The following is a 27,366-nucleotide window of genomic DNA, read 5'->3' as shown; positions in this document are numbered from 1 at the left end:
GGAAAATATCACTTTATTATCCAATGTACATTATATTGACCTTAAAAATACAGTAAAGCAGTCATGGAAATATCAGGTCTCCTATGTCCCGTGGGCACAAACTGATGGGGGGGAGAAACGTTTTCAGGCTTTCCTGAAAGGCTTTGGGTTCATTCTGTGGGGTCACGGCTTAGTTCTCTCTTTCCTCTCCTCTCATCTCCCTCCTCCCCCAACTGCAGCTCTTAAGATAAACTTTATAAACTAGGAAATCCAATATCCAGCCTCCCCCACTGTGGGGTTCCCGGGAAAGGTAATCTAATAGTAGTGAGTGAATTTAAAGGAAGTTGGGTAGGAATTTTTTTAATTGCATTTCCATGCCTGCTGTAATGTATCCAAGTCTTGTAAAGACCAATAATTTATTACTTTTAATGAGACAGAAAGTATTTCTTTCTCTTTCTAGCCTCATCGTCTAATGAGAAAGAAAAAAATATATAATATATATAAAACACTATATAAAAAGTGAGTTCCAGGGAGAAAGAGTTCTTTCACATAAAATGGTAGCTGTAGTGTATGAAACTTGTACATTAAAAAAAATAATAAATCACTCTGGTTCTAAGCCCGTAGTGGGCAAACTGGAGTTTTGAAGTGACAGAGGAAGTAACTGAGAGGCGGGTACTCATTCTAGAATGTTCTATCGTGGTACATCTGCAGAGGGTTAAGTAGAGGAGGCATCTTCAATTGGATAACAGGGTGCTACTCATCTCTGTGGCTTATTTTCAGTGACTGCTCCTTTGCTAGCTTTGCTACAGACACTCATGAAAGCATCGGAGTGGCGTGTGCAGCACAGAAATCGCGATGTGTGCCCAGGGCCTGTGACATGCGGGTGAGAGCACACAGAGTCCTGTAAACATGAAAGCAAGTCCCCGGAGAGGCTGAGCCCTCCTTCCCCGTCTGTGTCGCTTCCTTTTGCCAACAAGCATAGGTCAAAGTCAACATGAACCCCAAACCCAAGTGGGGTCTACCATGGCGCCTGACAATGCCTTTCAGAGCTCTGATTCTCTACCCCAGGGCTTTTGGTACAGATGTGGCTTTGTTCTAAGTTCCTAAGCAATGACCGTGGAGTCCACGCTCTCCAGCCAGAGTTTCAGTAAACATGGATATAGGTTGTTTTTGAGTCCGTGCCCAGGATGTTTTTCGCAGTGCACTTGTAGAACCCCGAGTCTCTGTGTGTGGCCTGCTGGATGGTTAATGACCCCTGGGGGTGAAGGAATCTATTTCCGTACAGACGGGCCTGCGAGCCGGCGGTCAGCTGTGATCGGTCTGGCAGCTCCCAGCTGATCTCAGCTTTGGGGATCCCCATGACCATGCAGTTCATCTTAATGGTATTCCCGGGCCGGGTGTAGATGACCGGCGTTGGCTCACTGGTGATCCTGGGTGGGTACGCTATGATGATAACGGGGAAGTTCATGACGGAAGAGCCAAACTCATTGTCTGCCTTGCACACGTAGGTGCCCCTGTCAAACACAGAAGCCTCTCGCACAGTCAGGGTGCCATTTTCCCAAATGGAGATGCGTCCCCGTGCTTGGGGGTCCTGCAGAGTCATACCATTGGGGAGCGTCCACGAGAAGCGTGCCTGCCGGCCCCCCGGAGGGAGGCAGTGCAGATGCAGGGTTTCCCCGTTGATGATGCTCACCAGATTGTGGTACTGCTGATTCGTTTCGGGCTTCAGCCCCACCTTCAGGGACACCAGTCTCTCGGTGTGACCTGCGGCGTTCCGGGCCACGCAGCGGTAAGCCCCGGCGTCTGCAGACGACAGACCACTGATATGCAGCATGCCGTCACTCTTGTGATAAAACCTGTGCACCTGTTGGCCACTCTGCAGCTCCGTGCCATTGGGGAGCACCCAAAGCAGGGTGGGTGTCGGGGTCCCCACGGCTGAGCAGTTGAGACTGATGGTGTGACCGGCCATGGCGGTGATCTTCTCATTGACTGGGTCATGGAAAGTGGGCTTCTCCATGGGCTCCAGGACGGTGAGCTGGACGATCAGCCTGGCTTCCCCGCCCTCATTGCGGCCAATGCAAGCCAGCTGCACCGAGTCGCTTTTCCGCAGACTCTTGATGTCCAGCGTGCCATTGCGATGGATGGTGACCCGGTTCCCGTAGTATGGGGCCGGCAGAACCACACCCTCGGGAAAGGCCCATAACACTCTGGGGGTGGGGACGCCCTCTGCCAGACAGTCGATGAGCTTCCGACTGCCTCCAGCTGCTATCTCCCGGACCGTGGTGATGGCGTCCGGGTTCCCATTGATCTTGGGCGACTGGACGTTGACGTGAATCCAGACGATTTTCCTGTCCTCCCCAGCGCTGTTCCTGACCACGCAGGTGTAGTTGCCGCTGTCTGAGCGCTGGGCTTTCTGAATGAGGAGCGTGCCATCCTGATAGATCTGGTACTTCTCGGAGGAGGTGGGGATCAGCCTGTTGGTTGGGGATAGCCACGTCACCCTGGGCGTGGGCTCCCCTTTTGCCTCACAGGCCACGGTGACCACATCCCCATAGGGGACGTGGACCACGGAGTATGTCTTGTTCCGGATGGCGGCAGGCTCCGTCACCACCTTGACACGTACGGTCATCTCATCCTTCCCCACCTGATTTTCGGCAAAGCAGGTGTAGTCCCCTTCCTCACGCATCCCCACTTCGTTGAAGTAGAGGGTCCCATTGTTGAACACCACGTAGCGCTTGGTACGTCCGCCACTGTCATCGGACTGCATGAAGGAGTTGACCAGGCTCCCGTCTGGAAGACTCCAGAAGATCTCAGGGTTGGGAAGGCCAGTGGCCACGCAGTCAACTTTCAGGTCGCTCCCGTAAAAGACCTTGTGGTCGTTCTCCTCTTTGTGCTCGATCTTGGCCGGTTTCATGACCACGTTGACCTTGAGCACGACGAAGTCATCGCCAACCTTGTTTCGAGCGACACACAGATAATCCCCGGCATCTTTGTCGGTGACGGATTTCACCACCAGGGTCCCGTTGGCAAACACCTTGACCCTGGTGTCGAAGCTAATGGAGAAAAAGAAAAGGCGTAAGATGCCTGTCTCCTAAATGCCATCCCCTGGGTGGAGGTCCCTGGGATGAAGCAGAAACGTGGTTCTGAGAACAATCTGCACACATGACTGCTCCTGCCAAATGTCAAATGGTTTTTACAGCCTCCAGAGGACTGTGTCCACACGCAGAAACAGCTTATTTACTGCAAATGAGAACTCCCCGGTTGAGTCTGACCTTGGGGTGGCCTGGTTACTGATTAGAGGACATTAAATGCAGTGCAGGATTTCAGCCCTGTTAGTGTGGGTGTGTGGGGATCAAGCATTTGCATGGTGGCCCGTGAAGAGTGTATTATAATGATAAAATAAGGTAACATGCTACCATCATGGACAGAATGAATCTCAGTTATCCTCATAAAGAGATGAAGTTCTTTCTGAAAAAAAAAATGCATTAGACACTATTTTCACTGTTGATGTTTTTTTACAATATTGTGTCCCATTATGAAGTGACAGGCAGCAAAATGGCTATACTATGGATTACGTCACTGTGGTGACGCCCACAGTTTCAATGCTAAAAGTTGATGCTTAGGAAAGTGACAATATTGGTGTAGTCTTCTTCCCTAGAATCTGAAACCAAAGCTGGATGACACTCACCAGTGTCCATCACTCTACGTGAAATGGTAAGGATCGGACCCAAGTTCACACACCCCTGAGTTAATATTTATAAAAGGCTTTTTGTTTTAAAGGAGCAACATGGAAAGAATAATAGAAATATCTTCACTCTGCACATGACATTTTTATAAATATTAGTGTGTTCTTGAGCAATTCGGGACTAATGTTTTGAGTAACAGGGTGAAAATATTTGGCAGGCTCCTACTTTAAAAGTGTCCAGATTGTCAATCTCAATGACACATAAATTACAATGGTGGCATGAGTTGGGGGTGGGGGCTTCAATTTAATCCTTAAATATTTCCTAAACATACCCTATTCTTCTAATAGGGTGTCTGGGACTATGTTGTAGATATTTAAAAAATAAATAAAGTCTGCCTAGGACTCACTTCAACCTGATTATTGTTAAGAAAAGCAGCTACGGACAATGATTAAGTACACCGCTTTGTTGGCCGTAGTGACAATGTCACCAACATAAATTGGTAGGATAAGAGGGGATATAAAAGATATTTTAATATGTCTTTGGAGTTTGGATCCGAAAATGTGTATAGTAGCACATGTCTGTACACATTTTGAAACTTCTGTAAGAGTGATTCCTAGCTCCAGTCGTAATCAGAATCAGCTGAGGAACTCTGAAAACTAGACGTGCCCACGCACCAGTGGGGACTCCAATATCTGTATTTTTAGATAGCCTCAATGGGTAGGGAGGGCCAAGAGCTGCTGTGCTATACATGTCACGTGGGTTGTTTAATTACTCTTAACTAGGAAGAGAGTCAGAATGTAGTAATGATGGAGCTACAGAGATGGCGACTCATGATTTATACAGAGGTCCTCATGGAGTGGTTCACATTCATACTGGAACGATATTCTTTTATAGTTCATATCGCTTCAGCTGTGCCAAAATCAACTGGAAACACTTGTGCACAGACGGCACAGCTGCCCAGCTGGAAGATGTTCCTGGGAAAACTGGGTGTGTGGAATTTGGGATTGACAGGGAAAGGTCCACTAGGCACCACCCAGCCTTCTAAAGATAACATACACACAGCGGGGAAAGCACTTTCCCTTTTTTCCTGCATCGGGAAGACACAGATGAAATGCAGCTGTGTAGGACCCGTGAAGGCTGGCTTCGCTCACATCCTGGAGAGGGTCCCTCACGGACGTGCGGTCCTGCCCGAGCTGCTGGGTTGGGGATGCTGAAGGCTCATCATAAGCCAGGGTTCCTCCACCAGGGCACCTCTGACATTCCCTTGATTCCATCTTACAATCATTGTCCCTTTCCTCTGTATCTTGAAAGGCTTGTTAAAGAGACACTGACTCTTTTGGATTTGGGGCCGGTGACTGTCTGTGGTGGAAACCTCCTGCGCATGGCCCTGTAGGCTGTGGGGGACATCTCTGGTCTGCAGCCACTGGGCAGGAGCACCCCCACCCCCAGCTGTGCCAAGCAAAAAACATGTCTCCAGACACCGAGGATTGTCTCCTGGGGCTCATGCTTCTAGTTGGGAACCTATCTATCAGTCATAGTTAGTAGATAGATAGACAGACAGACAGTAGACAGACAGATAGATGATAGATAGATAGATGATAGATAGATAGATAGATAGATAGATAGATAGATAGATATAGATAGATAGATAGATGATAGGTAGATAGATAGATGATACAGATAGAGAGTTGATGGATAGATAGATATGTGATCGATAAATGATGGATACATAAATAACAGACCAAGATAGATAGACAGACAGACACACATGCTCTCTCTTGCTAAAGCAGGTTTCTCAACCTCACACCGCTGACCTCTGGGCTGATGACGCTCTGGTGTGGGGAGTCCTGGGCCCTGTAGGACATTGACCAGCGTCCTAGTCTTCACCCACCTCCCTTCTTTGAGTCACATCCACCCAAAATGTCGCCCAATATTGCCAAATGTCTCCTGGGGACAAAACTGTCCCCAGCTGGACACCACTGTGCTAGCTCCACATGTCTGGAACTGAAGACACTGGCATGCAGGTGGCTTCCTTCTTGGCCCAAAGGATCTCTCAGGATTCCCAACGTGCCACCCTGGTCCTGTACTCGTGGCTTTACATGTTTTGTTTGACAGCCTTTCCTTCCATCACTAACGCCGATTAAAAATGAGAGCCAAAGGTTTGTGAGTTTTGTGGATATTAGATAACAATAAAGAAGGCAACGGGGATTGCTTTAGCTGGTAGTATTATTTGCAATGAGGTTACCAATATAATCGTTGAAATGAACACTATGTGGGCCACTTTTGTTTTGGCGGGTGGGAGAGCAGGGGAAAGGCCGGGGGTTAATTCTGGATCCTGGGTGATAAAGATTTCTTTGTGTGAAAAACAAATGCCCCCCACCCCCGCCCCCAGGGCACACACAGAGCTACACCTGTGTGCCTTGATTCTGGACGAGGACACTCGGTGAAGAGGTGTCCCAGGACTGTCCCCAGCATCGCAGGCCCAGGGGCTGGTGTCAAGCCAAAGACGCACGTACCTCAACAGCGCGTCAATCATCCGCTTGGAGGGCAACCTCCAGAGGATGCGAGGCCAGGGGTCCCCGGAGGCGCTGCAGTCCAGCCGGAGGGTCCCGCCGTAGTGGACGTTGGTCCTCTGCGGGGAGGTGCCGGTGATGCGCGCGTTGGCCGCGGCGCGCTGCACGGTCAGCTGGATGGTCCTCCGCGCCGAGCCCACCAGGTTGGCAGCCACGCACTCGTAGCGCCCGCTGTCCTTGGGCGCCAGGTTTCGGATGTAGAGCGTCCCGTTGGGGAAGACAAACAAGTTGCCGTGGATGAACTGGGAAGGGCGGATCTGCGTCCCGTCCCAAAGCACCCAGCGCACGCTGGGCAGGGGCGCCGCCTTGGCGCTGCAGTGGATGTGAATGCTGAGCCCCGGGGGCAGCGAGATGTTCTCCACCTTCTCCTGCTGGATGACAGGCGGCAGGGCGGCCACGTGCAGGCGGATGGCCAGGCTGTCGGCGCCCGCCGCGTTGCTGGCCACGCACTTGTAGACGCCTCGGTCGGCGAAGGAGGCCTCCTTGATGGACAGGGTGCGGTTTTCGTGCAGTGTGACCCTGCCCTCCACGGGGGACACGGTCTGCCAGACCCTCCTGTCCGGGAAGATCCAGGAGATTTGGGGCACGGGGGTTCCCTTGGCCAGACACTCCATGGCAATTGTGTCTCCCAGGTAGACGGTCACGTCCTGGTAGTGGGAGGCCAGGATCTGGGGCTGCTGCACAGTGACCGAGAGCACCACCGCCATCCTGTCCACACCATGCAGGTTTTTGGCCACGCACATATACTGCCCGCGATCTTGCATCTGCACTTTCCGGATGACGAACGTGCCATTCTTGAGGACCTCAAAGCGTTGCACTCTGGTGTTAGGGGTCATGAGAGCACCTGGCAATCAAAAACAGGGACGATCAGGTGACAGAGAAGGGGGCCCTTTCGATAAGGACCAAACAAGGGCTCTTTGGTACTTAGCCAAATTCTCCTGGGTAGGTGGGAAAGCACAAAAGCAGAGACCCATCCCCACCTGCAGAATGGGGACGAGAGAACGTTGGGCTCCACCGTTCTTCTGGACTCTTAATACCCATCCAAGAAGGGGACACATGCCACCTTGAAGTAAAGGGCAGCCAGAATGGGTTTCATCAACGATTCTGGAACCCTCCATGAGCCCCAGGCCCATGCAAAGTGGCTACCTCATTCCCTGCAGGTGCTGGAGCCCCAATCTCCGTCCAAACAGCCCCTGCCTCTCTTCATGGCTGATGTCCTTCTGGGTCCCCAGGTTGGCTGCAGGGACGCCCCAGGCTCGCAGCCATCAGCCGGCTCTGTCCAGCCAGACTCCTCACTCCGACAAGAGAGCCAGATGGAGCTTCTTCCTGTCTACCGTCTGGTGGAGCTGGGCATCAGCTCGTGCTCCCAGGTGGCTCCTCACATGCCCTCCCCGCATCAGGGGACACCTGCTTCTTTTCTTCCTCACTCTCTATAATCACCATGTTTCATAGCCTGTCTTCTCGGTGTTCTGCCCTACTCAGCCTCTGTGTGAACCGAGCATTTCTGATGCTGTGACATCTGGGGACCTTGCTGACCCTGGAGAGACTCCTGCTTGGGGCCGGCCAATCCCTATATCCAGCCAACAATTGGCACTCGAGTGTTCCTTTCATGTACAAACCCACCGTCCAGAGCCCACACTCACCACCTCCTTTGCGGAGCTGTCACACGGCAGGCCACTCCCACCCCACCCCACCTTTGTCACCACAGGGCAGGTACCAGAAAACTAGGGGCAGCCCTTATGCCACAGAACCTGCTGAAAGGATTCAAGCCAGCCAGTCGTCAGTCTACTCACTCTGCCTCATCTGTTCCTTCCAGCAGAAACCGCAGTAAGATCTCCTGTCTCCGTTTTCCCTCCCCCTCTGCCTTCTCACCCACCCTGCTGCTGCCCCGGGGGCACCTGTGTCTCATGCCATGATCCTCCTTAGGAACCAACTATCTTTTCAGTGGTAATTCTCCCTGTTCTGTTGACCTCGCCATACCTGAATAATAATAAATCTTATATTAAAAAATGGGAAAACCCTGATTTTTAGTCATCCTTTCGTGTCGCATGCTGCTGGGTTCCTGGGTCCTGGCTGAGACACAACTCTGCCTCTTCCTCTCATCATTTTGTGTAAGATGGGAGTCCTTCCTTTAGATGGAGCTTTGAATGCTGGAAGGTCCCCTCAGTCCTCACCCCCGAAGACGACTCATATCCTTTGCCAAGGTCACACACCTCCTAAGAGACCTGCACGCGGCATGTCAAGGATGGTGTACTCCAGTAGGGAACACTGAAACAACGGCCTGTCGACACTGCCAGACCACAGCTCCCGGCTCCAGAGCTGGGCCCAGCCACCCGAGCCCCACAGAATAGGTGCTGGTTGATGCCGGTGTCACCCGCCTGCCTTCCAGAGGCTGCAGCTGAGACGTCCACCTGCTGATCAGCTGGGCAGGTAGAAGGTGCCCTCACCTAAGGAGCTAATTGGGTTGATCCAGCAGAAAAGGCTCACAAAACTAGAGGCATCGTGCAACTCCACAACTGTAGACTGCAGCACTCAGTGGACACAAGAAGATGTCATTCTAGCACGCCGTGCCAAAGAGCTTTCTCAAAACTGGAGCTAGCTAAAGAAGAAGTAGCCGGCAGTGGAAGCTGCTTCCCGGACATGTGGAAGAATGTGTGTGAATGTGCATGGAGGGCGCCTGGTCCACGGATGCTGTGAAGTGGCACAGGACGTGGGAGACCCACAGGATCAGTGGGTTTTCCCCGTCGAGGGATGTACCTTCCATCAAAGACACTCTCCTTTCATTAGGACAAACCCATGGTGTTCCCATTTGCTACTTCAAGCAAAATCCCTTAGTAAATCATTACGAAACATAGAACATCAAATGCTAAGCTGATCAAAGAAGCCAATTTCCCTACGCTCAGTCGCTCCAAGCACCTAACGTTTGGCATGCTTCCCACACTTGTGAGATCAATGTGAGTAAAGATAGCATGGGTCTCCCAAGTGCTGTTAGCATAAATCATGGCTCTGTTATCACAACGGAGACAAAAAACGAAAAAACCTTCTGATCAGAGTCCAGGCCTGAAGACACAGCTGTGTTGAGAGAGAAGGAAAGAGAAAGGGGAAAGGGAAGGACATTCCGTGGTGGCTGTGCTTCTCAGATTTACTTTCTTCTGTTACCTGGAAAGCATGTTTCTGCCCAACAATGCACATGGTCATTTCTGTGCAGCAGGGTGTGCTTTGGGCATGTGCGGATTCCAAGTACAGCTCATCATATAGACCATCGTTAGGGGTAAACTGTGTTCCCATCAAAATTCACATGTCAGAGTTCTCACCCCCAGGACCTCAGAATGTGACCGTGTTGGAGACGGGGCTTTAAAAGGGGGGTTAAGGTAACATGAGGTCACTAGGGTGGGCCCTGATCCAATAGGACTGTACCCTTATCAGAAAAGGAGATGAGGACACAGACACACAGAGGGACGGCCATTTGATGACACGGGGAGCAGATGGCCATCCACATACCCAGGAGAGAGGCCTCAGGGGGGACCAGCCCTGAGACACCTGGATCTCGGACTCCAGCCTCCAGGACCAGGAGAGAATAAACATCTGCAGTGTAAGGCATTGGGGTATTGGTTATGGCAGCTGTACCAAATAAATACAACTGTCTCTCCAGGTTCAAATCAAAGCGACACCTGGAGACTTTACCTTTGCAAAGCAGTGGAAGGACCAGGGGACTCTGCATACTGCCCCCACCTTCCCGTGCGCCCACCACTGCACCCCACAGGGGCGGTGGAAAACTTTTGAAGTGGACCTCATTGGGAGAAGTCAGGGGCTCCTTTGTGAAGTGCTCCTAAGCCCACCTTATTTCCCATGCAAAGAACCTATTTATTACATTTCCATGGCTGCATTCAGATCTCATATCAATTCAGCTCCTTACTTCCTGTCCCTGTAAAGGGATGGGCATGTCCTAGGTTCTCAGGTGTTCCCTCCTACCCCACCTGCCTGTCCTCTTCCCAGAGTCTCTTGTTCGGCCTGAGGTCACAGACTCAAGTGCCTCCTGCTACATGAGCCCTGATGATTAAAATGCTTAACTCGCCTACCTGTGGAAACCTTTGTCCAGGTAACGAAAGGCTTGGGTTTCCCAGTTGCCTCACACGGGAACATGACGTCGGTCTCTGCAGTGACAGACACGGTCTGCGGGGACTTAGTGATAATTTGGGGCTTTTCCCCAAGGGTCCAGAATTTGGATGCAGGTGATCCTCCGGCAGAGAAGAACTTAGAGCTGCTCTGATGGAAGCTTCTGGAAGGCTGTCCAGAAGAGGTCACGAAGGAGATAGAGCTCCGGGTGGAGTGGACGAGAGGGATGTTCTGGATGTTTGTTGAAGGCAGTACCGTGCTCCGGGGCCGTTGCACTAATGGCGGTGCTGGGGGACCCAAGTCGCCATGACTGATACTCTGAGAGTGTATCCTCGTGTAAGGACCGGGGTTGACCTTTCTCTCACCCATCACTGGGGCGGGAGAGGTGGGTATCTGTGGCTTCAGAGTAATTCCCAACTGTGGGAAAGACAGGGTCCTGTTGAAAAAGAAAGGGAATCTTCCACTCGAATACTGAGGACCTCTTGAACTTGGAGGCTTGCCACCAGGGTCTCGTAGGTCCGGGATGTAGTTATTTCCAAACACTTTGGCATTGCCGTTCCATCGGTCAGCTCCTTGGTCGGGAAACTTACTAGGAATGCCAGCTTTGGAACTACGCCATGGAGCCTCAGGAGGGCTTGTGCTTGAGAATTTGGGAGTCGTGACATGGTGACTTTCAGGCAAACCCCTGAAAGGAGGGTATGCAGTTATTTCCGGTTTGTTGGTCAAGTGGCGAGGGGGCTGGACGGTTACAAAGTATCGAAAGGCATTTTGTGTGGTCACAGGTTGTGGCCGTACAGTCCCTCTTGGTGGGATAGGTGAAGCAGGAACTCTGGCTGGTTGGTGGAAAACTTGGACTCTCCCTGCCTGGTGGTGACGGTCTGGGCCATGTGGAAGAATGTTTTGGGCCTTACCATCAAATGCTTCCCTTCCTAACTCCTTCTTTGGAGTTAACTTAAACCCATCCTCGTTGGGAGATAGGGTGGATAATTCATTTGGCCTCCAAATATGCCCAGTGCCTTCATTGTGGACTGGTGGGGTTTTGGTTTCTGGGATCCCCACGTAATTGAAGAAAACGTTTTCCTTGGACTCTGCTGGGGTTGGAGATACCCTTGAAGTAAGAGGTGTGGGTTTTGTGGAGGTTTGTAGCAAAGACACGAAGGTCGTGTGGGAGAATGGGGATGCTGGCTCCTCCATTGGGGTCGGGGTGGGGTCTTGACTCGGTGGTCTGATTTCAGAACGGGTAATAGCGGGAGTGGTTTCCTGATGATCCTGAGTACTGACGGTTACTGCCCGACTTGAAGATGACTCTACATTCATGTCCAAGAGAGTCGTTGAAGCGACATGTCCTTCTTGTTGAAATAGTGTAGAGACTGCCACAGAAGGTGAAACCTCAGAGGGAAAATCTAGATCCTCCCACCTGGTAAAAAAAGATGTGTCTATCAGGGTTTCCGGAGAGCTAGTAAGGGCTGTGTCTGTTTGTAGCCTTCCCGGCTGGCCTGTGGTTGGAGGATTCCAGCTTTCAGCTCCTGGAAAGCTGAAAGGAGAGGTTGCTTCCTTAAATTCTCCCACAGTGGAGACCTTGGAGCCAGAAGTTGACTCGACCTTAATGACTGACTCACCAGTTTTATCATCATTCATATCTGTGACACCGTTATTCTTAATTTCTTTTCCAGCGGATGCAGGCTTATCTGTGCCTGGAATTGTCTCTTGGAATGTGTCGCGAGATAAATGTATGTTTGTGGCAGTTGTCATAGAATCTTCCACTCTAGTCATATGACGTGGTTCTCCAGTTCGCAAAGAAACGTCTGTAGATAAAAGTAAAGTCTCTGGACTGGGAGTAATAGTATTTTTATGCTGATTTTCTGAGGAAGGGTTGGGCTTGGACGCAGATGTGGCAGAGCTCACTGTAGACGTGGAGTAACCATGCTTGTTTGGCCTCTTGCCGTGTTTCCTTCGTGGGGTCCCCTTGGTTACCGGTTCTGCATGCTTCCCCATTTCTAACTGTTTGGGGATCCCAACTGTGCTCTCAGCCCAAGAGGTAGGAATGGGTGCACTCTCCACTTTGTTTGGAGTCTTCACTTCAGGGGCTCGAGTCGGTGGGTCAGAGAAAGTCTCCGTTGGGGCAAAAGTGGTGGGTGGAGTCTGTTTATGCCGGAGTCGGAATTTGTGGGGACGAAGTCTCCTCCTCCCGTTGGGTCTCTTTCGAGAAGGGTGAGTGGGTGGCACTGATGGTGAAGTGGCCTTCTGGGTTGGTATCGTCATTGTGGTGTCCTTGTCAAACAGAACAACCAGGGTTGTTTCCCGGGGACCCTGGGAGGGAGCCACGCTGCCCCTGGCTCTCGGTGAAGAGTCGAGCAGAGTGCTGGACTTCATGCGCTGCCTCTTTCTCCCAGGATTTCCGGAGTCTGCACGGTCTCTCTCTGCCACAGCTCCTTCCCGCAGCGTCAGAGAATTCTCCTCTCTGCTCTTTTTAATCGGTGAGTTGCCCTGAGTACTGAAACTATTGTTCACAAGCTGGGGGCTGCCTGTTTTTTCTTGTCGATGTGTTTGGGCTGGGACGTCTGGCTCCCCAAAAGTGACAATTTCAAATGGCTTCGATGTCCTGGAGTCCACAACCAACAGGGTAGGGGTTGGAGGAAAATGCCTGGGGGTCAGTTCTTTCATCTTATCTTCATCGGGTGGTGAATGGGTTTCCACCTCTGGGTAAACGGATGGCAGAGTTTCAGACTCGTCCAAAGGAGACTGGTCATCTCGTGATGTGGGTTCTGGCACGGATCCCACGTGTACTGCGAACCAGCCCTCCTCTGTGGCTGTGATTTCACTGGTGGGCTCTGCATAGACGGTGTCCAAGGTCTGTAGAGTAGGAGATGACGTATAAGGCACAGATATCAGTGTCGTGGTTGTAGCCCATGCTGAGTCAATTTCAGTTGGAACTGTATCCTCAGCCTTCTCGGAAAACTCGTCATCAGTTAGTTCTTCCAGATCTGTGCCTGTCACTTTGGGTTTGGCAAGAATGACTCCATCGTGGCCATGTTCCAGTCCCAACCTGGTTGAGGAAATGGTACTGGAAACCTGCTCTTCCTCACCAAATAAAGACACATCTGCAGAGGATTCTTCGGCACTGATTATGGCCTGTTCCAGTGACACTGAGGGAGGGGGGACGGCAGGCAAAACGGGGGTTGCCTCTAGGCTCACCGATGGAGGAGTGGTGCTTTCAGTCACCTCAGGGATTTCCGTTCCCTTGGGGAGATTTTTCCCGCGTACTCTGGCTAAAATGTCTGCCCAGTGCTCTGGATTAATCTGTTTGTTGGCCATATTTATTTTTCGTCGGGACTCGAACACTCTGCGACCTTCTGCGATGGTTGTCTCCGGTTCTTTTTCAGAATTCTTCCAGGGCTTCAATTTTCTTCTCCCTTTCTTGGTTTTCTTACCTCCGGGGATGGCATCGTCCTTTGTCTGGATGAACATCTCATGATCCTTTGGATGGAGAACTCTCCTTGAAGTGTTATCTCCATCTTCTATGCCTGAGCCCCCTTCATCCTCCACAATATCTCCTCTCAGCCTGGAAGGAGTCTTCCCGCCGGGGCGTCGGCCTCTTTTTGATGATCTGCCAGATCCTTCCTTACTCACCGTGACCGCCACAGTGAAGTCATCTGCCCCTTGCTGGTTGACAGCCACACATTTGTAATAACCACTGTCACTGGCTTGGACCTTGGGGATGGAGAGAGTCCCATTGGCCAGCATGTACGCGTGTGATGTGTTAGTCAGCTCATTAACGATCCTTTTGTTTGGAAGAATCCAGGTGAGCTGGGCTTCAGGTATTGCCAGTGCATTGCAAGGCAATATCACTGGCTCCCCTGGGTTCCTCTGAATTGTCACTGTGTGTCCATCAAGGGGCTGCACGACCGGTGGCTGTACAAGGACCCTGTATACCATTCGGTCCATCTCGTCCCTCACCTGAGCAATGCACTGGTACAAACCAGAGTCCGACTGTTCCGTTGATTTGATCTTCAGCCAGCCACTGGTGAGGATGGAGAATTTGCCATCCTGATCCTCCGTGGGTGCTTTCAGGACAGAGCCATCCGGAAGCACCCAGAAGATGGATGGACTCTCAGAAGCCTTCACGTTGCAGCTCAGCTGGCACGGAGCCCCTTCCAAGACAGTCTGAGCCCTTTGCACAGCTCCACTGGGCTCAATCATGGCCCAGCTCCTGCTCCGAGACTGCTCTGCGTCTTTGCTGGACATGGTCAAGGAATGCTGGGCATAGTAGGACAGGAGCACCTTTTTGGCCGTACTCTGCCGTCGGTTCAGTTGGAGGTCTATGGACGGCTGCATGACCCATTCCGGTTCTGCCTGAATGTGGGCTCTGACGCCCGTGTAGTAGAGAGTGCCGTCATCGGCGTCTTGCCTGTACTGGTAGCTGACGCTGGGGTGGTGGCTGAGCATGGCTTCTCGGTGCAGCCTGACAGGAACCTCACTGTAATAGGCAATCAGTTTCCATAGTTTTTCGTAGTTTTCCCGCGTCATCGCACACTCAAAGTCCAAGGCCACGGTTGCGTTGATCTCAACCTCCTGAGACTCCGTTTGGTTCAAGTGAACTTTGTACACATCCTTCGGCTTCTTGATGGCACACACCAGGCTCACCACGTTCCCGTGCTCGTCGGTCATGTTCAGAGAGATGTTCCAGGGGGGGAGCTGGAACGCCTCCAGGGAGAGCTGGCTGTCACTGTCGTCCTCTGACTCCTGCTCGTCCTCACTGCTGCTGCTCTTGTTGGATCTCAGAGGGGACTCTATGGAAGGCTTCAGACAAGGGATGTCCTTCAGCTTGTGAAGCTCTTGTCTGTGTAGCTTCTTGGGGCTGGAGCACATGGCACATAACTGACCACCTTCATAGGCTTTGTCCTTCTTACACTTCAGAATCCCTGAAACAGAGAAGCGAACAAACACGCTACAGGTTAGTGACCTGTGGAACGGCACGCCTGGCACGTGGCCGGAGGATAAAGGCTTCCCGCGCACGGTTCTCACCTGGGTGCCTTTCCACAGGGACTCAATGCTTTGCCTCTGTGATGTCACGTCTGACCTTAGTTCAATTTAAAGCACACAGTGTGTGGCAACTCACCAGGGTTTTATAACTGCTTGACAATGAGTAACGAGTACATTGCGAACATTTCTTCAGCTAAAAATTCTGCTCACACGCATTTCACGTATTGCCTTCTGTGAAGGTCCAAGAGAATCTACGTAAAATAATTCATGAAGGTGTTTCCAGAGGAAAGGACCGACTTTTGGCATGAATCACATCCTATCTACTTTTTATCATTGTTTTCCTTCTTTCTACAATTTTTTTGTCTCAGGCAGTGTTTGCTTTATGGATTCACATTCTAGACATGAAATCCTCCAGAATTTTCTCCTTTGCCTCCGGCCACCATTCCTTCTCTTCCTGTTTCCCTCTTCTCTGCCCAATGCATTAGTGATGCAGTGTTCCTTAGCTTGGTCTAAGCTCTTTTCCTTCTTGTTCCTCCCCATCAGCGATGATGTTGCCCACATGTGTGGTTTCAATTACCATGCATTAGGCATTGATGACTTCCACATGTGTTTCTCCACTCCAAACACATCCCTACGAGTTCCACACCTAATTCCCTACTTGACATGTCTATTTAGATATTACAAAAGCTCCTCCATATACAGAACCAAATTACGTTTTCTCCCTGCTCCACACCTCGACTTCTTATGCCTTGTTTTATATCAGGACGTGGGCCACAGACTCTCCCCACGGGGATCCTGGAAGGCTAGGAATGTTTTTGCACAGTCCTCTGGGCACCTGCCCTCTTCTTTCTGTTCCCACTGGGAATACTCCGTTCAAACCATCATCACCTATGACTTGGAGGAGTATAAAACTTTTCACTGGTTTCACTCTATGAACTTTTGCCTCCCTGAATACAGCGTTGTATGTAACTTTCAGAGTAAACGCCTCAACATGCAAGTATGATTGTTTCACACACCTCCTTGAATACACACACACACACACACACACACACTCACACACCCCCACACGTACACGTACACAGGTAACAAGCGTACATGCGTACACCTGCACACAAAGGTGCACACAAAGGTACACACATGTATGGCCGGTATGGCTGAGAAGTCTCTGTGCCCAGAAACACTTCACCATTCCACTTCCATAGAGCAGCGCTGCTGCTGGGAAATGAGTAAGCAATGGATTCCCAGCCCGCTCTCATTCCATGTTTGGGGACTAGTTCCTGTCAAGGAAGTACGACTGTGGGTGACATGTGTCTTTTCTGGTTGAAACTACGAAGAAGCGGGTACATGTCTGTTTCCCCTTCCATTGTCCACGTAAGCAAATCTGGGACCCACTTGAGGAGAGACATAGAGGGAAGCACTGGGTTCCTCACTCAGTCCTTGGAAGAAAGCCACCTGGCAACGGAAAGCCCTCACATCAAGTTGTGACAGAAGGTGTGTGTGCGGGAAGTTCCTCGATTGCCACGGGCTGAGGGTCTTGCAGAAACTGAGGACAGTGAGACCCCTCAGAGCCGGTAATCTTTTAGAAAAATTTGGGTGCTGAGAAGAAGCCAGCCTCTTGAACGTCTAGCAGAAAAGTGTTCTCGGCAGGAGGAGGAGTGACCGCCATGACACTAGGTTGGAAATAAGTTTGGAAGGGGCAGTGCAGCTGGAACTGGGTCAATAAGGGAAGCTGTGGAGCCAGCATGTTGCAGGGTGTGGGGGGCAGAACGAGGAAGCACCATTGTGTAGGAACCATTGGCAAGGACTTTAGGATACATGCTTTATCTCCTAAAAGCAATGGGAAATGATTGCAGGACTTAAGTGGGGCGTGGCCAGATGCTTATTCTGAAAAAGTGTGCTGACAAGTCCTGTGGAGGATGGTTGAAAGGGTGTGAGCAAAGCTGCAGGAAGACCTGCAGACAATGCTCCAGTGTCTTCCTGAGAGATAAGGAAGGAGCTGGACCCAGGCTGGTGGCTGTGAGCACAGAGACGAGCACGAGACCCAGGATATGATAAACCCAATAGCATCTGAGGACAGGTTCCAAGGCACGGCTTGGAAGAGGGGGTAAAGAAAGGAAAACCGAACAAAAACAAACCACTTCATTATTTTGATTCAGCATCTACTTTCTTAGGACTTTTACACATTGGTCCTTTTCTCGTTGTTATTGTTTGAATCGGCAGGACATCTCTCTCCACTTCCATAAAAGAATAATCTCATAGACCCATAGCCATCCCCAACCTTCTATTTTCGAAACACCGTTGTGTGTTTCTTCACAGGGCAAGAAATCACAGAAAGTCCCACATCTAGCTGCAGCCCCGTTGAGCATAACACTCCAGATATCCATTGTATGACAACCGTCATCAACTGAGTATAACCCATCAGGTGACAGTGACGTTCCATTCTACTAAAGGACAGAAAAGCATTTGAATCACGGAGTGGAGGTGCCGAACATTTAAGCTGTAACCGTTGACGTGTAAGTGTCCCGCCCTCCTGATTTGGTGATGCGATTTCACCCGATTCAAGATGGAGCCATGTGAGGAGGTTGGAGAAGGTGACTTCTCCAGAAAGGTGAGTCACGAGGACACACGTTGACACGCTTCCCTTCTTACCTTTGGATCTTGCATCCCATTGCAGAAACCATGTCATCTCACAGTCACAGGACCACGGGTTCCCCTGCAGGTACAGGTTCTCCAGGAGCGGCATGTTCTGAAGCATGCCCGCGGGAAGAGCTCGGATCTTGTTTTCTGCTAAGTAGAGGTGCCTGATGTTGGACAGTCTGAAGTAGTCCAGAAAGGTGAACGTGGAGAAGGTGGCGGCGTGTAGCTGGTGGAGCATGTTGCCCTCTAAGTGCAGGAGCCTGAGGGACGTCAAGCCCTTGAATGCTTGGGGGTGGATAAACTCGATTTTGTTGTGGTCCACGTGCAGCCTCATTAAGCTCCAGAGCCCCTTCAGGGTCTGTCCTGTGATCACGCGCAGCTTATTGTAGCTGAACTTGAAAACCTATGAATGGGATCAAATATATGGTGACGGAAGGAGGACAGACTCTGGGTGGTGAGCACACAATGAGATATGTGGATGACATCTTACAGAATTGTACACCGGAAACCTATGTGACTTTACTAACCATTGTCACCCCAATAAACTTCAATTAAAAAAAAAGAAAACCTATGAAGACAAGAAGCGGGGTGGGGGGACTGCTAGTGAAAATCATGGTCATTACTTTGGGCCACAACCAGGAACAGAAAGCAGAACAGAGGGCAGGAAAGTGATGGCATGAAGCTTGTTTTTTCTTGGGGGAAAAAAACACCTGGCAATGTTCATTATCATGAGGGAGCATTACAGAATTTCCTTCCGCTAGCCAGGACGCCAGGATGGGTCCTCGAGACTGAACTGGGGATGCTGTGACGTGCCCAGCTTTACCTGCAGAGAGCTGAGGTCCTTCAACGCCCCGTCGGGGATGCTGGGTATGTTGTTGCCGTGAATCATAAGCAGCTCCAACTTGGTCAGTCCCGCGAAGGAGGTTTCTGACAGAGCCTGTATACTATTAAACCTAAAATACATATGTACATACGTATATAAATAATGGCTGGTTGGATGGCTGGCTGGCTGGATGGATGATGGATGGATGGATGATGAATAAATGGATGAATCGGTGATGGATAGATGGATAAATGAATGGGTGGATGGATAAATGAATGACAGATGGATGGAAAGATAGATAAATGAATGAATGAACAACGGGAGTAAGAAACCGTGAACACATAAATCCCACATGGGAAAGATTCCCCATCCCACCAAGCAAGAACTTAGCAGAGATGGATTCTGAGGTCCTCACTGGTGCTGTTCCAAAGCACAGTCCTCTCTTTGTGTCCTTGTCCATATGTGTCACAAGAATCCTGACACATTCATTCCTACACTCGTTTAATGAAGGCGTGCTCGTTGGGAATTCCGACATGGGATATGCTGATCCAGTCAGAGGCTGTTCAGCAAGGCCCAGACTCTTACAGCAAGCTGTCGAAATGGCCTCTCGTTGCCAACTGCACGGTGCAGCAGCAGTACTAACAAATGACACGTGGCCCCCGACATTGGAAAGAAGCAGGCAGCATCAGAAGGAAGTAGCTGTGCATATCATAAGGGACGAAAAGGGCTCTGAGCTAAAGGACCAGATTACAGTGCTCACGGCAAACATGGACAGCCTTGTTTTACAAGGGACAGGTGGTCCTTTCTGATAGATTACGTACGTTATCTGTAAACATTCTGGCATGTGTGGGGATTTGTTTCTGTGTCAACATGGGTAAAGATGCTCCCTTGACTGGAAAACGCCCATTGCTACATTGTAATAGCAGAAGGAGCCCCCCAAGTTAACCCCTGGAGAACCAACGATAAAATGAACGGAGAACCCGTAGGGCACTTACCGCACACATGAGTGCTTCTGTTGAAATTTAACATACCTAGCCTGACATTATCTACTACTTCTCCTTATCACCTAAATACAAGGAAATAGGTGTGTATGGAACTCAGGTGGAGCGCTCATAGCTTCATGCAGGAGATGCCAGCCAGGTGTGATTTTATAAAGTCTTTTTTAAAATAAATATTTTAAAGATATTTTTTAATGCATTCTCCAATTACAGTTAACACACACTATAACACACATTGTATGGGCGGACACTCTGCCTCATCTGTTTGCCATTGCTTAGGATTCTACAAGGAAATCCATCTGGGATGGTGAACACACAAACGGAATGGATATCAACATATAACCCTTCCCCCATCCAATTTCTGGAGTAGGTGGGATCTGCAGGGACCAGGTAATCTAGGAGCTGGGAGACATGAGAAGTCAGTTGTTCCAAGTTCAATGGAAAGCAATTGGAGGGTTTTAAGAAAGTAGGTGATGTGAGAAGAGTTACAGCTTAAAACAACAATGCTGGTGCCTCCAGGGAGAATGGGGGGGGGGGTGGAGAAGCCCAGAGGCAGGAGACCAGGTAAATACTGGGGAGGGGCACTGATATCCATGACCAAGGTGGGGACGGTGGAGATAAGGGTGCAGGGAAACTTTCCAGCTGTGCTTAGAGGAAGAACTAACAGGCATGGCTGAGTGATGGAATTACAGATGGAGAAAAAACTGGAGGATTGGCTTCTGCCTAGATGTGAACAAATAGGTGGGTGGTGCCATTTGCCAAGATGGGCAAGACTGGGAGAGATAGGTGTGTGTGGGGGGGAACAATTCAGTTATAGTTGCCATGTGTGTTGAAGATATTTGTGAAACTCCAAGGTGAAGCTCAAGGCTGAGACAGAGACCCAAAAGGTGCACATTCAGGAGAATTGGCCAACTGACTAATGGAGTAAAGATCACCTGAGAAGACTCCAAAGCTAAGGAAGAGTAGACAGACCAGAAAGAGCAGGTGGGCCTTGACACAGGGGAGGAAGAGGTCAAAGGCTAAATTGCTAAACCGGGTCAGAAAGGGTCTGATGTTCCTTGGCACGCGCTAGTCCAAGGGTGTGCTATGCTCATCAGTGTTTCCTAGCTTAGCCTCCAGAAATTCTCACTTCCGATTTGACATCCAGCTGCACGGTGGATGCCAGGGTAGGGAGGTGAAGGAAAGGGAACACACAGAGAGCTGGGAAATTAACGTGGCACTCGGGGAAGAGAAGCTGTTGGGGGATTGGAAGGACCCGGGGTGGGGGGAGCCCAGTTCTGCAATCCATCTGCCTCTTCAAAGGGTCTCCTTCACCTTGGTTGGTTGACAGTAACTGACTACATAACCAACCAAGTGAAATGTTTTCTTTTATATCAAAAACATTTGCAAAGCTGCTTCATGGATACCGGTTAGTATCACAAAGCAAAGAAAACTGAAAGATACAAAGGAACAAGACAAACAAAGAAACAAAAACTCCGGCCGGCCGGGTGGCTCAGGCGGTTGGAGCACGGGCTCTCAACCACAAGGTTGCAGGTTCGACTCCCACAAGGGATGGTGGGCTGTGCCCCCTGCAACCAGCAATGGCAACTGGACCTGGGACTGGGCTGCGCCCTCCACAACTAAGACTGAAAGGACAACAACTTGAAGCTGAACAACACCCTCCACAACTAAGATTGAAAGGACAACAACTTGACTTGGATGGAGCTGATGAGAGTCCTAGGAAAAATACACCACTGTTCCCCAATAAAAAAAAAGTCCTAGAAATACACACTGTTCCCCAATAAAGTCCTGTTCCCCTTCTCCCAAATAAAAATAAATAAGTAAATAAAAGGCTAAAAAAAGAAAAGAAAAGAAACAAAAACTCATAAACATAGACAATAGTTTAGTGGTTACCAGAGGGTAAGGGGGCTGGGGGGTAGGAGATGAGGATAAGGGGGATCAAATATATGGTGATGGAAGGAGAACTGACTCTGGGTGAACACACAATGGGATTTATAGATGATTTAATACAGAATTGTACACCTGAAATCTATGTAACTTTACTACCCACTGTCACCTCAATGAACTTTAACTGAAAAAAAAAAATAGTATAGGTATTTTGGAAATTCCAGAACTATGTCACCAAAGTTAATGTTTGAAATAAGCAGCAAACTATTTAAAGGTCTACAGATCAGACACTAAGTGGACGGTTTTATTTTGTTTGCTCAAAAATACTTGGAAAGGAGCTTTTTGGAAAAGCAAACAGGAAACAGGAGACGTGTCTTTCAATGCAGACTGGGAACCCTAAAAACATCTGTGTGGGAATGAAAAGTTGCATAAGTGCTCTGTCAATAATCCCTCATTCCTTCAGAGTTTTTTACTCTTTCCAGGCTGCTGAAAGACAAATTAGATCCCGATTTCTATCTGCATCACATATCGCTCTTCTTTCTTTCCCGCCCCGCAACCTACTTCGAGACTAGTTTTCAAAAACAGCACTGTGGTATTATAAGCGTGACTTAGAAATGTGGCATATTAATTCACGTTGCAAATTAAGCCAGTTGGAAGTAATATATTCCATCTATAGACAGTGAAGCTATTCCTTAGTTATTTTTTCTTTTATCTTGAATATTACACAAAATCATCTTGGGTATCACTGGCATCGGTAGGAAAAGGAAGCATTGGCTACCTTTCTTTCATTCTTGTGGCAAAGCTTTTAGGGCATCATAATTCCTGTGTTTACCGTGCATTGCCCAAAACGAAACCTCAAGAAATGATGTTCTAATTGAAAGGTTAGTTACCTTCCGCACTTACAAAAATACTTCAATGTAAAGATGAGTGGGACAGAGTTTCTGGGTACATGAGATGCCAACAGCTTGACAAGAAGTCGTCTCTGGGTGTTGCAAGCGTAAAGCCATCACACAGTTGACCTTTTCGGGAGGATACATGGAGTATCTTCTCCACCCCATTCTCAAACTGATGGCCTTGGCCCCCAAATAACAGCAGGTGAATTGTCACACTTTCCAGGGGGCTCTTCTAGGGCCTGTCTAGTAGAATCCACAACTCTATGCCCCATAAAGGGGTCAGGCTTGAGGGATTAAGTGCTTCAAAGGGACAGTATGCTAAAAACGAGTCATAATAAATGGTAAGATTGTGAAAAGGAAACTAGATTATCTATTAATATTCCCTCTTCTGGCAAACCCAGATGATTTTCCCCACGGAGCTATTATCACTGTGGTTGGATTTTCAGACAGTCAAGTCATAAATTGTTCCTAAGGTTTTATTGAGAAAACTATGCAATGGTCTGGGCCTTGGACTAGGGAAGTTTCTTTTATTGTCTTAACTTCCCATTCTCTCATTCTGCTCTTGCACTATGGATTCAAAAAACCGAGAATATTTTAAGACTCTGTATGCTAAGGTGTAAAGCCTTTGCTCATTGATTCAAGCTTGACCATCTTATGGTATCGATATTTCTCCACAGTAGATAGTCACCAATCCCTAAATTACTTTTCTTGTTTTGTCGATGGTAGAATATCGCTAATATATTTTTTTAAAGAAATCCAAATAGTCATTTGCAACTAAAGTTGCCCATGAGTACCTGCAGCTCATTACAACTAGCATTTATGTATACAAAACATTTAGGTGTATAAAATGAAATTTTAAAATGCAAAAGTTCTATCCAGAATGCTGCATTAAAATATCTCTTGAAAGACAGAGGGTGCCAAAAAAATGTATACACATGTTAAGAAATGAAAACTATTAAAATTGTAATATTCAACATATACCGAAAACAAAAGATGACTAAAAGTCACATGTGACTTCTGCAATGACAAGAGGTGCTCAGAGTAGTTCCCATCAGGGTCCAGACACTTCTGATGACCGCGAACTACGGTTTGAGCCACGTTGACCAAAGCGTCCAGTTGTGTACAGTTTTTTGGCACCCCTGGCTATGTTATTTAAATAGGTGGAATCCTAAAGAACGCTTTTATTTTTTCAAAGTCACAGCAGTTCATCCAGACAGCTTACAAAATGTCGGAGATGTCCCACTTGTTCTTTTTATTATTCTTGAGTAGTTTCTGACGTCTACTTAAATAATAGTCATACATTTACGTGTGCGTTGTGTGCATTCCTATGTACGACATATTAACCAACTGTCGTGGAGGGACACTCCTGGACAATTGCAGTTGCTCCTGAGGCTTCCTTATGAAACTCGATGAGGACGATTACAGAGGACGGATACGTTCCGATAATCGCCCGGAGGGAATGTATTTAGTAGAGTTAAAACTCACCACCTCCATTCTGCCCACATAGAACCTCACAGCGCTCGCAAGAGCCACCCGAAAAGAAAGCCATTTGCAGCTCCACGGACGCACCCACGCACAGGCAGAAGCAAGTACACACACGGGCAAACAGGCGAAAATGTTTAGGAAGAATGTGGTACAAACCCCAAATTGATTCTTTCCACATGGTCAGCAATCCCAGCCGGCACGGAAGCCAAGGAGCGGAACGTGCAGTGGACCTCGCTGGGGACGTAGCAGGCGCACGGGTGAGGACAGGCGAGACCCGTGCGTGGATGTGCCCAGAGCAGAATCAGCACCACGGAGAGGGCTCCGCAGGGCGCCGGCGGAGGCATCTTGTGGAGCTTCGTGGGCGCTGGACACCTGCGTGGGGAGAACCACAAAGAGGAGATGCGCTCACTGTCAGGTGGCGCTTGCTCGTGGCCAGCCAACGGTGTCTGAATTGTGCGTCACGGCTGTCAGCATCCCAAGGCTTCCACTGATACACATTAGAGCCCTTTCAAATATTTAAGGCAGGAAAAAAACCAAAACAAAAAACCCACGAAACATATTTAGGTGACCTTTAGCCGTTAACTTTAATCATTACTATAGGACATAGCCTTAATTCCTGAGTTTGGTACTTGGATTTGGAAATCTCACTATGTTGTGGGTGAGGGTATGGAATTCGGAGTGGGGGTGGGGGAGAGAGATAACAGAGAGAGAGACAGACAGACAGAGAGATGTGAGAGAGAGAGAGAGAGAGAGAGAGAGAGAGAGAGAGAGAGAGAGGTCCACTCTTTCTATAAAAGTAAAAGTAAAGGTAACAATAAAAATAACTGTTATATGTCTGTCTTCAATGTTCATTCTGAGCCATTATATATGGTATGTATTTGAATAAGAAAACTTCCAAGAAGGTCACTGTTATTAGGACTAGTTCCTTCTTTTAATGACATTATTTAAAGTTTTAATTATGTCTTGGTAAGGAGGCATTCATTAAAGCGAAATTTATTCCATTATTTGTGGGTTTGTTTATTATCTTTTTTTTTCTTTTCTTTTCTGGGCAGAGCCAGAGGCTGGTGGTGCTGGTGCAGCGTCCTTGTTTTCACGGAGGAACTTTGGGGAAATTTCTGTAAAATCTGCCATTAGAGAAACAGGAAAAGGATTGCTTGATGAAATATGTTCAGGGAAGCAAAAACGATCAGTGAGGTAAAAAAAAAAAAAAGAAAAAGAAAGAAGGAAAGAAATAGAGGGAGGAAGAGAGAGAGAGGAAGGAAGAAAGAAAGAAAAGGAAGGAAGGAAGGAAGGAAGGAAGGAAGGAAAGAAGGAAGGAAAAAAGAAAGAAAGAAGAGGAAGGAAGGAAGGAAGGAAGGAAGGAAGGAAGGAAGGAAGGAAGGAAAGAAGGAAGGAAAAAAGAAAGAAAGAAGAGGAAGGAAGGAAGGAAGGAGGGAGGGAGGGAGGGAGGGAGGGAGGGAGAGAGAGAGAAAGAGAAAGAAAGAAAGAAAGAAAGAAAGAAAGAAAGAAAGAAAGAAAGAAAGAAAGAAAGAAAGAAAGAAAGAAAGAAAGAAAGGGGGAGGGAGAGGGGGAGGGGAAGGGGAAGGGGAAGGGAAAGGGAAAGGGAAAGGGAAAGGGAAAGGGAAAGGGAAAGGGAAAGGGAAAGGAAAGGAAAGGAAAGGAAAGGAAAGGAAAGGAAAGGAAAGGAAAGGAAGGACTTCACATCAGTACTGGATTGCATCAGCTGCCCCACTTAGATGCCCGTGATGGTAGTTCCATGCACCGACCCTGACTTCATCGTCTCATGCTTTTGTCATCTCTGGAATGAAGTTTATTTAACAACAGTCATACACACGGAAAGGAAAGGGTACAGCAGAGAAACGCGCCTGTCCATTCGTCTGTGCGGTGAACAGGCGCTCACGACGCATGAAAACTGCACAGGGGCTCAGACCGGGTCGGGACAAACTGCGCAGCGTTTCCATCCGTGACACAAATACATATTCTCCTACACCCGTGTGCGTCTCGCCTTCCAGCCGCTGCGGAGGAGCTGAGCGTGCAGGCAGCTTTGCAAAAAGCAAGTTCAGGCTGCACCTCCGCGCTCTGGAACGAAGCGCTGGGGCAGCTTTGCAGAGAGGAGCCTCCCCGCCCCCGCCTGCGCGCTCGGCTTGGGCTTCCGCCAAGGGCACCGAGGACCCGGCCTTTGCAGGCTTCTCTCCCCGCCCTGCCCAGGTCCCCCGGGCACCGAAAGCACGCGCGCGCCCCCAGGGAACCCTAGTCCCGGGCCCGCTCGGGAAAGCGCCCTGAGCTTGCGAGGCTGCGCGGAGCGGGCTGGCAAAGCCCGGAAAGCGGGGCGCGGGGTGCGAGGCCGTGCGCGCCGGGGGCGCACAACCTGGAGCTGCCTGGCGTCCCCCGCCGGCTTCCAGCGCCCGCTCGGACGCGCCCCGGGGAAGCAAGAGCCTTGCGCGAACGTGGCTCGGGTGGCCCCGCCGATCCCTGCTGCCTGGGAGTGGGACACCGACCGCCTCTTGAGTAACATGATGACTTCCCCAGCTTCCACACGGCGCAGCCGCCGGCGGGGCCTTCGGGCTCCCCCTTTCCAGGGGACGGGTAGGAGGAGGGAGGAGACTCTTAGCACCGGGAGCCCGAGGGTCTGGGGAGGAGGCCCCGCCACTGTGCTTTCCCCACCGGCGCCGGGGCGCAGTCGCTTTCACTCGGGGTTCTAGGAGGTGGCCCCCTGGAAACCAGGGGTGCATGGGTGACACGTCCCTAGGGAGACGGAGCGAAGGAGGGAGAAGAGTCGGACGCTCCTTAGACCTACTGCAGCACCCACCCGCCAGACTGCCTCAGCTTCCCTTCTGGAGCTAAGTGGTCCCTCGGCCGCTTGGCCCTCGCCGCTTGGCCCTCGCCCCCCCCCGTCCGTCTTCGCCTTGGTTGTTCCCCACGGCTCTTCGCTCAGTGCACACAGAGCCCGCGCCCTCCATCTCCCCCGGCCGCCCAGGCCGTCCTCCGACCTCACCTGCTCTTCGGAAGCCGCGACACACGGGAGCTGTGCGCACCGAGCATCCGCGAGGCCGGGACGCACGAGTCACCGCCGGGGGTCCGCCGGGGCCATCCCCTTCCCGGAGCCGGGGGCGAGGTGACACGGCGTCCCAGCGCGGCACGGCGAGCCGGCGCCCTTTTATCCCCGTCGCCGAGAGGCTTCTCGAGTCCACGCCTCGGCCCACCCCCACCCTGCCCCACCCCGGGAGACGCGCGCGGGCCGGAGCCCAGGGACCCTGGCCGCGCCGCGCTGCGCTCAGCCCTCCTCTCGTCTGTTCATCGCGCCTC

General features: G+C 50.0%; 1 protein-coding gene across 1 annotated transcript; it reads right to left on the bottom strand.

The window, feature by feature from the left end:
* On the bottom strand, nt 1–27,186 carry MXRA5 (matrix remodeling associated 5). Its single transcript, XM_081042628.1, has 7 exons — nt 27,056–27,186; nt 24,217–24,432; nt 18,798–18,927; nt 17,987–18,377; nt 10,318–15,276; nt 6,182–7,082; nt 1–3,032 (listed from the first exon to the last, which is right to left on the bottom strand). The coding sequence occupies exons 1-7, from the start codon at nt 27,100–27,102 to the stop codon at nt 1,124–1,126; spliced, it is 8,553 nt and encodes a 2,850-aa protein (XP_080898754.1). The 5' UTR covers nt 27,103–27,186; the 3' UTR covers nt 1–1,123.
* Between the last annotated feature and the right edge of the window lie 180 nt (nt 27,187–27,366).

This window comes from Rhinolophus hipposideros (assembly GCF_964194185.1).
Source record: "Rhinolophus hipposideros genome assembly, chromosome: X".
NCBI lineage: Eukaryota > Metazoa > Chordata > Mammalia > Chiroptera > Rhinolophidae > Rhinolophus > Rhinolophus hipposideros.
This window is presented reverse-complemented; position numbering and strand designations above follow the sequence as displayed.